Source organism: Argiope bruennichi, chromosome 7, assembly GCF_947563725.1.
Source record: "Argiope bruennichi chromosome 7, qqArgBrue1.1, whole genome shotgun sequence".
Lineage (NCBI taxonomy): Eukaryota > Metazoa > Arthropoda > Arachnida > Araneae > Araneidae > Argiope > Argiope bruennichi.
This window is the reverse complement of record NC_079157.1, coordinates 58,628,354-58,646,717: the sequence shown is the minus strand read 5'-3', so window position 1 is coordinate 58,646,717 and position 18,364 is coordinate 58,628,354. Positions and strand designations below refer to the sequence as shown.

Sequence of the window (18,364 nt, the reverse complement as noted above, 5' to 3'; positions counted from 1 at the left end):
TTTCTGTTAGCATATAACTGTATGGAGATCTCACGTTCGAAAACATTCTAGACATTTCTGAAATTTACAATCTGTTCCCACCTGATGAAGAAATATTTTCGTATCTCGGATTTTTTACCGCTTTAATTAGACATATTTTATGATTGAAAAAAAAATTGTAAATCAATGACTTTCATTGACTTTTGCATAAATTTGCACAATATAAAATGTTTTTGCTTAGCTTTGTCATATGTAGAAGAGTCATATTTCGTAATATGACTCTTCATATTCGTAAGCAGATAGACAGTCTATCCTTTGAAGGATTTGTCCAAAATTAGGTACGAATGTGCAATATTGTTGCGCAGATTATACTCTAAAATCCATACACCCAGCTGGCTGAATTTCTTGGTTATCGCTTTCACAGTCGGATTGATAAACAATCAACTTAATTCGTTGGCAGATTTGATCGAGATTTTGATTCGAAACTATAATACATCTTTTTGTGTACAACCGACCATCCCGCCACCACTGAGCGGCGAAACTATAATACTGATAATAAAACTATGTTTCAAATATCATGTATCTATAGTTCGTTATATTTTCGATCTCATCAGGTCACGTGTATAATATACGGCCAGACAAGTTTTCTATTCTTGGATTTCGACCAAAATTATAAAGGAAAGAAATCTAAGCTTTTGTTGTACGGTTCGCATGCTAAATTTAAGGGACTAGTTTGTTTCGTTTTGGAGTTTTTGTATTCAAAAAGAAACTGACTTAACTCTAAAAATTTCGATTTTTTTTTTTTTTTTTTTGATTCAGAAAAGTATGAAACATGAATATGCGTAGAGATTTATCCACATTTCGAAGTTCAATTTTTTAGCCGATTACGATACTTTTTTTTACATCTTGGACAAAAAAATAAAAATGCTTCAGTTTTGCTTCAAAAGCTTAAAAGTGAGAATTGTCCTCTGAGTATATTATTTGAGTACATCTAACACTAAAAAATTGGTAGATGATACTATTTGCGTTTAACAGAATTATGTAATCTGTAAAGATGTTTTAGTTTAAATATGAAACAATAATAGCACGAAGAAAACGTTGGAAATATTTACTTTTTGAACATAAAAATACTCTGAAAGATTATTTAATTACATCATGATTTTATGAATTAATTCCTGGTGATACCTTTTCAACCAATTCACAGGGTATCAAAGAGCTTTTAGAAAACCTCGACTAGGGTTAAGAAAATCACAGTTAAAATAAAATTCCATTAAATGTCTTTTGTATGAGCAGGCTTTGGAGCTAATTAATTTATAAAACAAAATATCTCACAGAGATGGTACTGTGTTTTGTTGATAAGATTTTGTCTATAGTGTTGCTGTTTTCATTTGAACGTGGTTTAAAATTGCGATTACCATAACTAACTGTTGTGTGGTTCCAAGAGCCGTTAAATAAATAAAACCATCAATCAGCATAATTCTTCCCTTAATTCAAAATTTAAATTCTGTAGATGTAGTTGCAAAATACAAATACCTTATAACGAGCATAAAATAAATTAGACAGAGGGAAATTTATCCTAATTTCCTCTATTTTTTTCATTCCAATATCAAAAGATCACTCGTTAAAAAAAATTAAACAGAAAAAAAATTGACTCCAATTAGAATAAATACATTTTGATGTATACAATTTTTTTTATTCGACAATTATTTTCCGTCATTTTATTCTAAACAAGTTTAGATGTAAATTGTAAACTTATAATGAATTCATTAAAAATTGCTTGAAAGTTTATCCTTATTTCTTTTAGTGTTAAATTTATCAGTATACCATTAAAGAGAATCTAACTGCTTTTCCGAGAATTCTGATATTTCTACTTTGCATTATTGCCATTTGCGAATTATAATTCTTCGAATTTTTTTCGAAAATATATAATTTTTTCTCTGTTTAGTACTTGATAAATCAAACGATAATATTATTGAGAAGATATGGCCAAAATGTGAATTATTTTTAAAAATATGTTAGGTTATACTAGAGTTATTAATTCAACAATTTAAATTTGTCTAAAAGAAAATTTATTCTAATTGCTTCTGAATTTGTGTCTTTTTTGTTTTTATTTTCACAAAAGTCTTTAAGCAAGTTATTTTTTATATCATTTGAAGGTTTTTGATACGAAACAGAACAAAAAATTATCATGAGAAAAATAACAGTGCTGACGAATAAAAAAAAGTTCGCTGAAAGATGGAAAAAGTTTCTGTCATTTTTTGTACATATATAATATGTTGTATCTTTGTTTTTGAACATTAAATTAATTTTATTTCCACACTTCTTTTAACTCCTCATATTTATGAATCGGTTAAAAAAATGTCGCTAATACACTATCAGTAGCTGTAAAATTTTATTAAAATTTTTTTTAAAGCTTTTATTTGTCTGTTTTTAAAATTTTACTAGTGAATTATCAAATAATAAGCGATATTTAATTTTTATTGAAACATTTTTTTATTCTTTAAAATTATTAATTAATGCCTCATGATAAGTTTTAATTACAGTATTAATATATAGAAAATATTGTTTGTCACATATTTAAATTATCTTTTGGCAATACCATCAAAATTCCAAACGATTTTATAAATTACGCTATTTTAAAAAAAAGAACTATAGAAAATATTGTTTGTTATATATATATTTACTTTGTCTTTTGGCAATACCATCAAAATTCCAAACTATTTTATAAATTACGATATTTAAAAAAAAAAAAAAGAACTGTTCAACATTTTTAGAATAACCAACATTTTTTTATCATGTCACAGTCAGTTTCAATTGTTTGGTAAGTATTTTAATTTTAATTTTAGAATTAAGAATTGTATAATTTAAAAACTTTTCACTAGTTATAAGATTCTAGCAAATGATATTTGCGTTTCTCATGATATTTTTATCAAATGTTATAATTTTTAAAAAAAGTTTTTGATCGTTGCTCATTTTATGTTCGTAAAGATAGAATTTTATAGTAAAATTTTCACCTTTTCTGATGCGCTAGAGTTTATGGAAGTTAAATTTAATGATAAAGTTAAAAAATTGTTAAATTTAACTTTGGAAAGTGAATTCATTTAAACTCAGTACTGAATTAATACAGTTATTTTATTATGCAGATGCAGCATTGTGGTAATAATAAATAATAAACTATATAAATGCGAAGTCATATGCATTTTGGATTTAATTAGCAATGTTGAATGCTTTTGTAAACCAAAACACATATTTGGCTTCCACTACATTTCAAGCTGCTTGTGATTTGTTCCAATATATATTAGATTAAAACATGAATATCCATTCAATTTTATAATAAAAATGTTCGCGATATTTTGTTGTAATTAATATGTCAATAATAGGTTATTGCAAAATGAATTAATTACATACCGAAATTTATTTAATTTCTTGAATACCTTAATTTATTTATTTTAATGCTATGTAAAAATATTTTTAAAGCCTTTTTTTAAACAAATTTTTATCATTGTAATTAAATTTAAGTTGATTGAATGTGGTTTTTATACAATCTTCTAGAAGAATTGTTCCTGTTTCAATGTTCTCAGAATTTATAAGACAGCAATAGTTTCAAACAAATTTTCAGCAAAAGGTTGCTAAGCAACGCTTTATTTTGGCCGGAATGAATAAGAACATCAATTTTTTTAATGTATGGTTTGCAAAACGAATATTATTATTATTAATATTAAAGAACTTATTTATTTATTTTTAGATTTATTTATGTAACAGATATTTAAATATTGTACTATAGAAACAGCATTTTTTTAATAATTACTGCGAGCTATCAGCTTGAGGATTTTGTCTTTTCTTTTGTGCGTTTAACAATAAAAAGAATATTTTATCTGTTCTCGAATGAATTGGAAACGAATAATTTTGTTAAGCATTTTAAGATATTTTATTACAAAAGGTAATTTTATATATAAACTTCTAAAAATTAATTTTAGGAATCTATCTTTTTATTCCAAAATATGTTTTTTTTTATTATGGATTTATCTAAAAAGAATTTTTATATTACAAAAGATTTAAAATTAAATGGTTGCAAAGCACATGATTAATTCATTTCAGAGCAGCACATTCATTACAAGTCTTTTTTAATTTATCAGAATAGATTTTTCTTTCAAATTAAGAAAAATGTTGTAAATTCACTAACCTCTTCGCCCAGGTGGTGCTCTGTCGGTAGAATTTTGCTGTTCTGTTATGGCAAAGCTCATGCCAAATATTATGATAAATTTTAAATGCAAAATTTTCATGATGTACAATACGAATATTTCGTAGGCAAAAGAAAGTAAGAAGTGTTTCAGCACGTGCCGAAAATTACAACTGTAGTCAATGTAACTGTTTAGTGTTCAGCGGGTTTGCTTGGGGTTTTTGCAAGGCCATGTGTTTCTTTTCTTTTCAGTTTTTTTAGAAATATATGCGTCACCCTTATCGCCCTGGCTAGCAAATAACTTTCATCTGTTGCACAGGCCGAAAAAAGAGATGCTGAGTTTATGTCTTATTTGGTTAGAGAAACTTCTGTTGACTGTATCCATATTTTTCAGAAACTGTTGATAAAGATGAAACATTTTTACTAAAAATTTTCTTTCTAGATATGAGTATTAAGCGACTTGTAACTTTATTCTGGTAAAATTTGTTATTGTTCAGTATGAGATTAAACGCACCAGAAAAAAAAAGATATGATACCAAAGTATGACGTAAAACAATGTGAAGTCATATTCTATGCATTAATACGTTGTCATGTGGCTGTTGTGTCATTCAAGCCAATTCCCTTTAAACAAATACCTGAAAAGTTTTTCAGATCGTACTGAGAGAGAAAAAAATATGCGGAAGAAATCTTTTTTAGCAAAACCAGCAAAACCACTGACTTTACCTAATATGCTCAAGAAGTGATATTCGAATACAGAAAATAAGCACACAAAATGTAACAATATTGCTCCATAGTCATCAGTATGTTGCAAAGAAATTTTGTTTCTCTTTCCTAAGAAATTTTTTCTGTCAATTATCTAATTATCCAGATTGTGTCTGCTCCAAATTAATGGCAATTTACTGTATTTAAATGTTTCATAATATTATTTCATCATAAAATGGCATTGAAGGAATTACATTAACATAAATTTAGAATTAAACATTAAAAATTAAAAATTCTGTTTTATTAAAAGATGAGTGAATATTATTTCTATGCTTATTTTCCATTATTTCAGTTTTGTTTCATAAAACTATATGTTGTATTTTAGAATAAATATTATGGAACTACTTAGACTATTTCAGAATGGATATACTGGAATTATTATGGAATAAAGTATGTAATTTCAGAATAGATATACCGGAATTCTAAAGGAATTAGTTGCACTATTTCAGAATATATACACAGGAATTATTATGGAATAAAGTATGCTATTTCAGAATAGATATATTGGAATTTATTATGGAATAAAGTATATTATTTCAGAATAGACATACATCCTAAATTCAAATTCATGTTTTGCTTAAACATGAGTGCATGCTATTAGCATATTTGTTTTCTTTTATTTCAGAATTTATATGCTTAAAGTCTTATGTTAAAGCATCCATCTGTCAAAAAGTGCATTTACTTTCTTAATACAGATTCATGCATTGGCAAATTTAGTAATTCTTCTAAAATAGCTGCAGTTTAAATGCTAGGAAAATTTTGAAAGGAGTTGTTGCCTTCACTTGTATCGTTCTTTTAATTGGTTTCGAAAAAAGCTAGATCTCCTTCAAACCCTAATTCCTCTTCCCTTTAATTATGAAGCAACTTCACACGAAAATTGTTATCATCAAAATCAATGGATGCATAATTTTAATAAAAGCGTTTTTTAAAGTGCATTTTTGTTTGTGTACTTAAAAGCAGATTTTTTATTTTAATTATTTTTTATTTTTCTACTCAGTGTTTAGTTTATAATCCATTATTATATATATATATATATTAGGAAATCCTGAAATCACCTTTCCTCAAGTTTACATTTTGTTCGCGCCATATAATTGAAAATAAACTTAAATAAAATAAATCGATTCATTGATAATTAGGTTCTGAAAATATTAAAAAAAGCTGATTATCATTGAAAAAAACAGCTAAGATTATATCTATTATATAAGTATATCGAACTCTTCATTTGTGCTCATCGATTTACCCTAGATTCCTGTAGAGATTGGAGTAATTTGGTATGAAGGCTCCCCGAAAAAGATTTTCTAAGATTGTGCCTACCGTATACCTGTTTAAAACGTAATTTATTCGTTTCGTTTCGTTTTCCGAGTTCTTGTAAACTCTTATTTCGTATTTAAAATATTGATTGCTCTTTGAATATATAATGACGTGCGATTTTATTATTTTGGAAAAGTTTTCTTTGCATTTCTAATTATAGTATAATTTAATAATCTCAGATGAAATTAAATAAAATTCATATTACAAAAAGTCCTTAACGAATATTTTCATGTTGGAAACCTTATTCAAAAATACATTGTACTTGTATGTATTTGTATTCAAAAATACATATTATCCATCACATTTTTCATAGTATTCTTATATATAATATCGATAATTTTATTTTATAAATCTTTTGTTAGTATTGGTATTAGAAATAAAAATGTTACGTATAATACGAAATTTAAAAAAACTTGCATAACGAAATAAATATTGAAATATATAATTTTCTGTTATATAATTTTATTGAAAAAAATGTTCAGTATGTACAAAAATCCAGTAATATTTCTCCTAAAAATCAGAGCCAAAATGGTAATCACCAAAATGAATAAACACAAAACACCACCATTAAATTAATAATGAGAATTCTTTAAGTAAACTAAACTACACTGATATAATTCTACAAAGACTAAAATAGTATAAAAATGAGAGATCTTGTTTCGAATAACATGTAAACAGGCAATGTTTAAGAATCATTTAAAACATCGGACGATATCTGAAGAACGATATTTATGTTTCTGAATTATGAGTGACTAAATAAATGCATATTCTTGTGTCAATGCAGTTGGCACATGATTAAAATTGTTTTTCATTGATAAATCAAATCTTAAAACTCGTGGTAATTTCCTAGGCTTCAACAGTTGACACTTAGATATTTTGCGTTAATATGCTTTGTCTAAGATATATATTATACGAAATAACATGGCATAGCACAGCTATGAATTAAGAGACATGACAGTAGATCGGTATATAGTATAAGAATCCCTCTCTTTGGAAAACTGCGTTGGGTGGTTGACAATGAAATCATACTGATTGTAGAATGTAGATAAAAGAAATGAGCTACCAAGTTCTTTGTCTTGAGAAGTAATAGGAGGTTTTACACAACTTCCGTTAACTTGATCGATGACTTTCTAATATCGCACGGGCTGATCCAACCACCGAGCACCCTTTCTAGCTCTACAGAAGCAGCCATCGTCACCCTATCCTGATTCATGGCACCAATGATTTGCATTCCTAAAGGAAGTCCTTTGTCACCAAGGCCCAGAGGACATTGGGTAACTGGCAAACCAAGAATATTGAAGATGACGCTATATCCGATATTGAAGGGTCGGAATAACATTTCCATGTGGTAAGGTGCTACATCTGGATACGTGGGGTACAGGAAGATGCCATCTTCTCCTAAAAGTTGGTTGAATTCTTCTAGGAGTTCATCCCGTAGCTTGAAGAAAGGTTCCGCCAGTTTGACATCGAAATTTCGAATGTACTTGTCGAGTATGGCCAAGCAGATGACTGGAAATGTATGCTTGGATTTGCCAGCCATGGATTTGAAGACTTCCTTTGTGAAATTCAGCTTTTTCTGATAGCCCACGATCTCATTGCGCAGCTGTTGGTCATTAAGAGCTTCGACGACGCACACCCAAGTCTCCACAGCGTCCTGTAATTTTTCCTGGAATATCTTCTGGGGTTTCACTTCACAGATGGTTTCGAAATGCCTTACAGCCTAGTTGAAAGATGAAAATTAAAAACAGGTTAGAGTTTTGAAATATTTTCATAATAATATATCACATGTCTTGAGATCAGATCATTCGAAATTTTACGGAAAAAATTGTTAAAAACTGCCTGAAAAATGTTTAATAATAACATCAAATCAAGAAACAGGTTAGAAAAGTAATAAAAATACTGTATTCTTCGCATTAATATTGCATTTTCTTTTATTGAGCAGTTACAATTAATTGACGCATCTAAAGCTATGCTTTCCGAATTGCTTTTTTTGGAAATGAATTCTATAAATTTGTAAATTAAAAAGTAAGTATATCGTGAATCAAATGAATACCTTGATTTCAAAGTCCAACAGGTAATTGCTACATGTATTGAAAAATATGCATAATAAAGCATTCAAATTTTGAATGCAACCTGTAGGTTAATAATTTTTGTAAATGCAGGTTATTGATACTACAACGTACAGGGACGAATAACATTATCCGGCATCCTTTTACGTCCTTATCTTAAACGTTTTCGCATTCTTTACAGCACTTTTTACTAGTTTCGGTAAATTACCACTGAGTACTAAAATTGTAAGGTTTACATTTATGAAAATTCTTGCTTTCTGCCGTTTATAACAAGAAAGAAAGATAGATTTAAAATAATATTACAACTGTAAATGTGCTTTTGATTAAAAATAAATGTTTGTTAATATAGATAATACAGTTAATTAATTTACATAAAAAATAATATAAGTAATTAATTTACATATAATTAATTAACTTTTTTCATACGCTTGGAACATAACATTTCCAAAAGATATTTAAATATGTGTGCCTGAAATGAATCAAAGATAAAAAAAAATATATATCAGTATCTTTCATTTGAAATAAATTCTTCTATTAAGTCCATTCATCACAGCAATAAATCTCTGAAAGAAAGTTTCTTTTTGTTGTTGATTTTTGAATACCTTCCTCAATGCCTTTTTCATTTCACGCGACACTGGAGTTCGGAAGGGATATCCACCGTCATCTTCCATGTAAAAAATTCGCAATTTCTTCACATTCACCTATGAAAAAAGAAGAAAAGGTTATTAAATCCATATACGCAATTCTGGATTATCCAATCGGCAAAGTATGTGATTTCCAAGGGCTCCTGTAACATTGGAGTTCAAAGTTGCACGATTTATTTTTATTTTCTAGTGTACGAAATTTTTATACGAAATTTATTTTTTATTTTCTAGTGTACGAAATATAGAGGAAATATTGCAATCTTCAAAAAATTCGAACTCGAGATTTTGACAAATCTCCACGTTTAGAGCTTCCTGAGGCTCGAAAAACACATTTTTGGAAAATGTCCATCTGTCTGTGAATAGACGGCTGAAATTTGGCATTCCTTTCACTAAATTTGAAGATTTCTATCAAATTTTGAATAAATTTTTTTCAGAGGAAGTCCATCTATTTGGCTATTCGAAAATAAGCCAACACGATAATTACAAAACGAAGAGAGCTAAGCAGCTAATATTCGATATACAGATTTAACATGATACCTGTAAAAGTTTGAGCCAAAAACAACAACGGATTGACTGTCTGTCGGTCTGTACTTTCAGAAACTCAGTGACTTAAATATATCAAATTTAATATGGAATTTTGTAACTACAAGCGCAGTTTTGTGTCAAACTTTTGTTTCAGTTGATTGCAAAAAGCATGTCTAAAGCATAAATTCGATTTTCAGATATTATTAATCGCATCCAGGGATTAATAGCCCCCCCTCGAAAAAAAACCCCTCGCCAAATTTAGTAAAAATGCTAAATTCACATCAAAAGTTAATATTTTGTAGCTATTATACGCCAATATCATGCAAGACTTTCTCTCTCATGACAAGTTTATTAGAGAATATGCGGGAAAGATTTGAGACAACCACTCCTACTGTTTTTTTTTTTTGGGGGGGGATAAATTAATTTTGTGATTTCATTTGAATCAAGTACTGTCATGTACGTGGATTTATTCAAAATAAAGTCTTGTGCCGTTTAAATTTCGGAATACTCATCTTAGGACTTTTTTCACGTTTTCAAAATTCACTTACAGGTTAATGGGATATAATTTTTTCGCAACTAGCTCACTTGACTCATAACTAGCTCACCAAGTCTTTCAAAACTTGTAAGAGCATTTAGACTACGAATGCATTGAAAAAAAAATCTTCCAAATTATTAGCAGCATTTTTTTTTTTTGTTTAAAATTATTTTTAAATCTAATTTTTTTTATACTAGAGATATTATAATCTCTTCTTTCGGATATTACCGGCAGTTAAATATTCTTTTGCTTCAGTTTATTACAGTACTTGTACTTAAACACTGTTTATGAAAAGATTAAATTATAAAAAATACCTGGTAAAGAAATTAGGGCGCAGAGCGAAATTGGATTGCCTAGATTTAACCCGGCACTGTTATATATATACGTAAGAGCGAATACATTTTAGGAAGAAAGTTAAACATTTTTTAAAAAAAATAATTGAAAAAAGTCTACTTAAAAAATTTAACGCAATTGTGCAATTGGGTATCAGCCACAGTGCTCACATTTTGATATCTAGATATTTTCTGAAATCACGCTGAATGAATTCAGATCATTATGAAACTATTAATATATTATATGTAGTTTGTTGTATAACGAATAGAAGTTGATTCTTCTCTGCATAGTAAACTATATCCTTACAATGAAGGTTTGGGCTGCGGTTTCTCAATGTTTAGCAATTAAGGGTTAGAAAAACGTTTCACTGTTAAGAAATATACATAAAATTACAATTAAAATTTCTCTCTGTGATCGGATTGACTGTTGGAGGTTTTCCAAAATTTTCTCCAAGTTAAATACAAATGCGTACCATTTTGTTTTCTATTTCTCCACCAAAAATGAGAAAGACAAGATAGACGACATTTAGCATGTGGATTTATTTTCAGAATTGTAAATCAGTACTAAATCCAATAAGCGTTGATTGCTCGTCTTTACTTTTATTCAAGTATGCATGAAATCGATAACATAAAAACCAACAAACTGTAAAAAACAGAATTGATTTGTTCACTTGAAACAAGAAAATGCACTGAAGTGTCAACTTTTGAATTTTGTTGATCAAAGTAAAGAGGTGTAAAATGCATATTTGATCTTCTCAACTACAAAATGTAAAATTTTGGTATGCATTTGTGGAAGTCGAGGAAAGATTATTCCAGCCGATTTTTTCTTCTTATTTTTAATTCAAAACGTGCAGAATTTTCCCCCTTAATGATTTTCTCACTATCTAAAATGTCTTTTCGAAAAAGCTAGAAAACGTTTCGATAATATAGCTGCGAGATACTAAGACATTGTCCGAAACCAGTTCAAACAAGTTCCAATAACTTCTGCCGAGTCAATATTGTCAACTTTGGCAGGGTGTTAAAATGATGTTAAGTACATTTTTCCATCAGCACTTTCTAGAGGCTGATAACTTTTTGTTAAATGGCTCAATTAATTGCAATATACCTTTAAAGTTATCTCGAAAAAGCGTTTTTTCACTCATACTCTGGCGGAAAAATGCGCACATTCAATTTGCTGACCGATACAGTTACAAATTTATGGCATTTGATAAGATCAGGTCTATCCCAAATACAAGGGCATATTGTGGTGGTAATGTAAAAGAACGATAAAAAACATTACTGACATTACTAAATATTAAATGCGATTCTTTAAGTACTAGCGGTTTTGAAAGTTCTGATCAATATGTAGGTCACCGATTTTAAATCAAATAGAACTTGGATATTGCTGATTATCCTTCTGCAAAAGGTCATTAGCTGATTTAGATATTTTGCTGTTCCTAGGTAGTACATATTATGAGAGTTTTTAATGAGATGGTCAATTTAATTTTGCATTTCAACACATTTTCATTAATGAATTGATGGTGATTTCGTTAATGATTTTCACACATTCACATTTAATGAATTGTTTTAATATGTTTATTTTATTAACCTTGTGAATGCGTGCTTTTTTCACTTTTGTATTATGATTTCAGACTTCCCGGCATTTTGTTCACAATATTATTGAACCAGATGCTTGGTTTTCTAAATATTCGAACAATTAAATAATGAACGTAATGAATTATATAGGAATCTAACGAATTATATTTGATAGTGATAATATTATCCTTATCTTTTATCATACATAGCATTTGGAATTTTTACATCAATAATCAATTTAGAAGTCATCAATTTTAAATCAGTTGGAAGAAAAATATGGCAACAATATTTTGTCAACCATCTTTTTGAAAAGCCTAGTGGCTGATTCATGTATTTTGTGGAACTTAGAAAATTATTACTTTTTTATTGACCTGCTTGTGGCAGCATCTCAGCCTAGCTACTTTAAGTAACTACCTATTCTTCCTAGTTGTAAATACGCTGATGCAAAGCCATACTAATTTTATTTCTATCGTTCTAATTTTTATAAACTTATAATCGAAGAGGAAACACTGATTTGAGATTGATTTAATGCAGAAATTGTGTTGCTGTTTGTTGAATGGATTTGTTTGTAAATCTTTCAGGTGGCAAATTTTACTTTGTGTCTCCAAGATTTTGTATGCCCTTTTTGTGAATGGCTAGGTTAACTTCATCTCATTCGTTGTTATTTTAGCATGAAATAAATTTTTTAATGTTCATGGATGGATTAACCACTTTGATAATTATCCACGATTCTTAATTATAATATATTTTTTAAAAGGTTCAGTCACAAATAAAAGAAGAGGCGTTTTAATAACCCCCTTCTCATAAAAAACAATTGATGTACTGCTTCTGTAAATAAATAATCTTGCAGATTTGTAATTAATGAAATTTTCTGTTTATTATTTGCGCTTATAGATTCATAAGACAAATAAGATTTCTTCAAAAGTGTTTTCTTGTTGATTTATATCCTTTGCCGATAATTTTGGAAACCATATCAGTTGGCAAGTCATCCGATTCCGATGATAATTAGGAGTTTACATTAATTTACAAATGAAGCAAGTACACGTCTTAGAAAATGATCATATGTAAATCTTGGGTCTTCATGATTTCATCATTCCAACGCATTGACCTTACTAATCTTCTCTCCATACTTTCATTTTTAGTATATTTACAAACGATGTAAATATAGGAGTATAGAGAATGCAAATCTTACGAAATATTATCAGCTAACTAATTTCCCTTAACTTTATCATCATGGTGGATTATTGTTGAAGATAAGATGAAGAGTCTATCGTGCTTTAAGTGATGTGATAAAGCCTTTAAACAATAACTAGTAGGTTATCAATTCTTTATTTTTTCTTGTATTTATCATGCAAAACTCTTGTATTATATCTGAATAATGTCGAATAAACGAAATGAGTAGTCTATCACTATTATGAGGAAAAAGATATGGCTTGAAGTTTACCTTGACTAGTAACATGCCTGGAAAGGTAGAGGTTTGTTACACATTTTTCACTCACTTCTTGATGTGGCAGAGTGTTGAAAGTTGGTGTATATTCATTTCCTTGATTCGTTATATTCAGGACCAACCAATTGATTAATTAAAGCAAGTTCTGGTTCCATATAAGTGGCACCAGTTAGTAGAAAATTTGAAAAAAGAATGCTTTTACGATTCTATTATATTTGTTATAATGAATTACAAATTAAAGACTAAAAAGTAGAAAAAAAATAAAGCAAAAACAATTTTTACTTTTTAATATATTAAACAAAAATGTGTTTTAAAATATTTTTTTAGCTCAATGTTCTCATATTTGTCAAGCAAAATTCTGATTGTAACGCTGAATTTCATTTAATACAGGAAATGATATTTAATCTATAATTATTATAGGAAGAAGAACGAAACACAGAATTTTAACATGATAATGTTTATAGTTTAGAATATTTTGAAATTGTCTCATGCGATAATTATGATAAAGAACACCTTAAAAACGCTTTATAGGCAAAACATGAAAATCGTGCTTTCTAATTCACGTTAAAATGTTAAAAAAAACTTTTCAATGACATTAGTTTTATATCCATGAAATATTTTTTCCTTAATTTTAATAAAATTTTCAATGTACTTGCATTTTTCATATTGTAACGACATTAAATACATTTTAGTGCACGTTATCATTGCTATAATTAAGATTATTAAAAATAATATAGACGAAAGACGAAACAATCCTAAAATATCAGCATGCTTTCATACCTAGAACTAGATGTTTGAATTTGTTTATTAAACTTTTGCCTGACATCGTTTTATAAAACTGCATACATTCGCATATGAATTATAATTTCTTTGACAAGTCTCAATAACATATGTGTATTTTAAAAGTCAATATTGAAATTCCTATTTTTTTAGAAGTATCTTGAGTGTAATAATCATCGTTAAACTTCACTTTCGTCTTCAGAAGTGCTGAAAAATTCCGAACCCACATGTTTTTCGAAGCAGAACTATCTGGCGTAAAATGCGTTATTTGTTTAAAAATAATTGCTTACCTCATAAATGCGGACTTGAAAACTGACTGCTGTTTCGTGGCGCAGAGCCAAATGTCACGCAGATGTTAAAAGGTTTGTATTTTTCCTTTTTTTTCATCACTTGATACTTTAAACACGACTTTTTAAAGAGATGGAAATACGAATGGAATCGCTGAAAGTTTCTTTTCATCATCTTTGAATTTCGATTTACTTTTTAGCTTTTAGTCCTCGCCTACTTGCATTTAGACTTTTTGAATGATGACATGAAACAAATTTGATAAAAATTTGAGTCTAATGGAGCACAATATATTTTTTTACCTGATAATTATTAATTTTTTAAAATAGCCAATGCTTGTGTCCTTCTTTATTAATAATTATTTTTAAATTTTATAAACAATTATAGTTTTTTTATCTTTAATTAAAAATATTTCAAATTTCTTTTGAAGTCTTAGTTTTGTAAATATAAGCCAGAAAATTATTTTTTTACATCTTTAATCTTATCTAATTAAACAATATTGAACAATCATTTACTTACAACAGATGTATTTTTATATATGATTTCGTAATGTAGTGGAAGTGGCTATGTTCTTTGAGCCTCTTCTTTTTAATCTTCTGAGTCTAAACATGTTATAGATCAGTACCGCATATCATATTTCATTTAACTAAGTTGTAACGTTTTAAAATCACCGTATTCTATAAACAAAATAAGGCAGATACACAGACAACCTATAGATGGATTTCGTTCAAAATTACAAAATGATCAGCCATTTTGATTTTAAACTTTTATATTCTAAATTTCCTTCATCTAGCTCGATTTGTCTTTGGTTACGATATCCAGAGATAGATAAATTTCATTTTTTAACCTTAGAAATCTAAACCATGGTAATTTACGAAAATCTCGAAGTCAAATTTTTTAGTCAATTATAATATTTGTTTATTTCTTATTAAAATATTTTTAATTTCGCGTTAAGCCATACATTTCGCCAAAGAACCTTTAGTTGTAATTTATTACGAATATAGAAATAGCACATAATATTTCTTTGAAATTCATTATAGTTACATTACTGACTCGGACCGAATGATTTTCACACGATAAAATATATTTGTGCAAGCATTTTTAAATTCTGTTTTCTATTTGGTATTTTAAAATCTTTCTCTTGTGATTTTTGTTTCTGTATAACAACAGTGGAAGTCCGCTTTTAAAGAAAAACTTGTTATTAACTTCCAGAATGAAACTTTAAAACTATCATTAAATTAAATAATTTTTTTTGGTAAAAACTAGTTTATAGCAAGTGTTTCATTTTTCGCTTGATAATGTTCAAAATAAAAATGCTTATATGGAAACACTATTTTAGCCATAAGTATAATATTTCATAATTCTTTGTCATAGAATCTTGTATACAATTTTTAGCATTAAAATGTTTATAATTTGACCTTTTTTAATTATATCTCAAAATTAATAGAAGCGGCCAGTCCAAAACTTTCTTGCATACGCTCTAATTATCCTCCACTTAAAATTGTGGTGTTTGGGTAAAGCCATGAATGTCTTGCAGGCTATTGGCAAACAATAGGAAATATTGATCTTTGCCATGAATTTAGCATTTTTACTAAATATTTACTAAATTTAAAACCTGGACGATTTTTTGGCGATTAATCCTTTGCATGCGATTAATAGTACCCAAAAAATCGAATTAGTGTTTTAGACGCGTTTTTTCTAACGACTGAAACCAAAATTTGGCAGAGAATTATAATTGTTGTCACAAAATCACGTATCAGATTTGAAATATTCGTCCTTCCGTTTTTCAGTTATTGTTTTAACATGCTTGTGAAAGTACAGATAGACAGAAAGTCAACCCATTTATGGATTTGGTTCTGAATTTGATCGATATCTACACTTTAGATTTTAAATATATATATACAAAATTTTATTCTTCTAGCTTTCTTCATTTTGAAGTTATCACGTTAATTTGCAACTTTTGGTATAAAAACTACATATCCAATTTCATCCATTTAGCTCAAAGCGTTTCTAAGATATCTTTGTCACAGACTGACCTACCGATAAACAGACATTATTCCAAAAATATTTTTTAGGACCTAAAGAGACATGAAATCTGGAGATTTATCAACATCTCGAGTTCGAATTTGTTGACAATATTTTAATTGTCAACAAATTAAATACAAACAAATTGTATTCAAAGAGAAAACATTTTAGTTTTCTCTTTGTATACTTTATATACGAAAAAGTAAAAGTACGATGCTACATGCATGATGCAAAAACTGTTCGTTAAACACTGCAGATTATACTGTTGGGTCAAAACTATAAACCCTGTCCCGTTGTTACTTCTTTGGAAGTAATTGCTCGCAAAAAATAATTTTTAAAAACTTTTATTATATTTTTATTTAAAGTTGAATAACATTTAAAAAATTTTTCTTTAACTAACTTCAACATATATTATTGCATAAAATCCATTTTCATATCACTTTAAAATTTGAAATAGTATCAATTTTTATCAATATTTTTTACACAAAGACTAATTTTATTTCCATGAAATTTTTTTCTCTAATTTTAATAATTTTTAAACATAATTTACACTAATACCTTTGTCTTTGGATAATTTTGTGTTCACTTTATTGTTGTTGTATAATTTAGAGAATATTTCAGAGAAAAATAGAAGACGGACCAAACCTAAAACAATTATGTTTCAAACCAGAGATTCGAATATTCTTTCAATTATTTTTATATATTTTTATTTATTTTATATATTCTTTCAATTATTTTAAGATATATATACTTACATAAGAGTTTTTTTTCTTTAGTGAATTCGAAATTAAAAAAAGTAGTGATTGAGTTGAGGTAATTAAAAAATAGAAAATATGTAAGGTTGAATTATTTCAATGATTCAATAATCATCTCATATTTATTTAATCTGTTGTAGACATTTTTTTTTTTTTTTTTTTTTTTTGCAAATTCATAAATTTTGGTTCAGTATTCAACTCCTTTATTTTCGAGTTTTTACAGATATATGCAATGATAGGGCGAAAATTATAACCATTATATATTAGTTTTAATTGTTTTGTTTCTACCTTGAAATAAACAAACACCAAAGAATTAATTTTTTAAGACAAGAAAAGATTTTACTCACCGGTTCGTCCAATCTGAGCATTTGTCTCTTATCCCCGGAGAGCACTTTCATCATGGGCAACAGATCAACTGCATACCGGCACATGGGTCCTGTGCTGATCATTTGGCGAACACCTTCATTGACCACCGGATATTGATTCTCACTGGATACAGCGCCTTTTGCAAATGAGAGAGAAAGCGGTTATAGTTATTGAGCTTTTAAGAAAATCAAAAGTCTGAGATGAGAACTGTGTGAGCAGGAATTTCGATGACTGCATTTGCTAATTTGTAAGAATTCTTCATTGTGGTTCCCAATGTCAGACTCAGAATTTTTCGAATAAATGTAAAAATATCATTCAAAATCAATTCGTTTTGAGATTTAACAGGTTTATATTATACCATAGTAAAAAAATAAAGATAAGTATATTGATACGATTAGGATTCCAGTAGATTTGTCATTAGCTACTGATAGATACGATACACATATTAGATACTGCACTGATAGTTAAAAAATGGTTATGACCTGAGAAGAGTAAAAATTTTATCATAATTTTCATCTGGATTCAAATTTAAACTTTGTAACTGACGACTTAACTATATCTAAACATGAAAACAGTTAGTTCATTTTACACTAGATTGTGTTGAAAATATAATATGATTCCACTAGAATTTTTTGTGTGAAACATATCTGTATAATCAAAGACAATTTAACTTCATTACTTGGTTCAATAATCCTGTCTAATCAAAGACGAAATACAACTGTACTTAATGGCACGAGAATTAAATTTAAATGTCTATGCTGCATCTAACATAAAACAGCGACAACTCAACTCAT

General features: G+C 28.1%; 2 protein-coding genes across 2 annotated transcripts in view; both read right to left on the bottom strand.

Moving 5' to 3' along the window:
- LOC129974938 (techylectin-5B-like) overlaps positions 1–4,332 on the bottom strand; it is a 79,779-nt gene extending 75,447 nt beyond the window's left edge. The window contains exon 1 of the mRNA XM_056087742.1: positions 4,163–4,332. Coding sequence (XP_055943717.1) covers positions 4,163–4,262 — 100 coding nt within the window. The 5' untranslated portion in view covers positions 4,263–4,332. The remainder of the gene's footprint in view (positions 1–4,162) is intronic.
- A 2,382-nt stretch (positions 4,333–6,714) lies between these two features.
- The window catches only part of LOC129976158 (fatty-acid amide hydrolase 2-B-like), a 230,863-nt gene continuing 219,213 nt past the window's right edge, over positions 6,715–18,364 (bottom strand). Inside the window, exons 6-8 of the mRNA XM_056089587.1 lie at positions 17,552–17,706; positions 8,904–9,002; positions 6,715–7,952 (exon numbers count right to left, since the gene is read on the bottom strand). Coding sequence (XP_055945562.1) covers positions 7,329–7,952; positions 8,904–9,002; positions 17,552–17,706 — 878 coding nt within the window. The 3' untranslated portion in view covers positions 6,715–7,328. The remainder of the gene's footprint in view (positions 7,953–8,903; positions 9,003–17,551; positions 17,707–18,364) is intronic.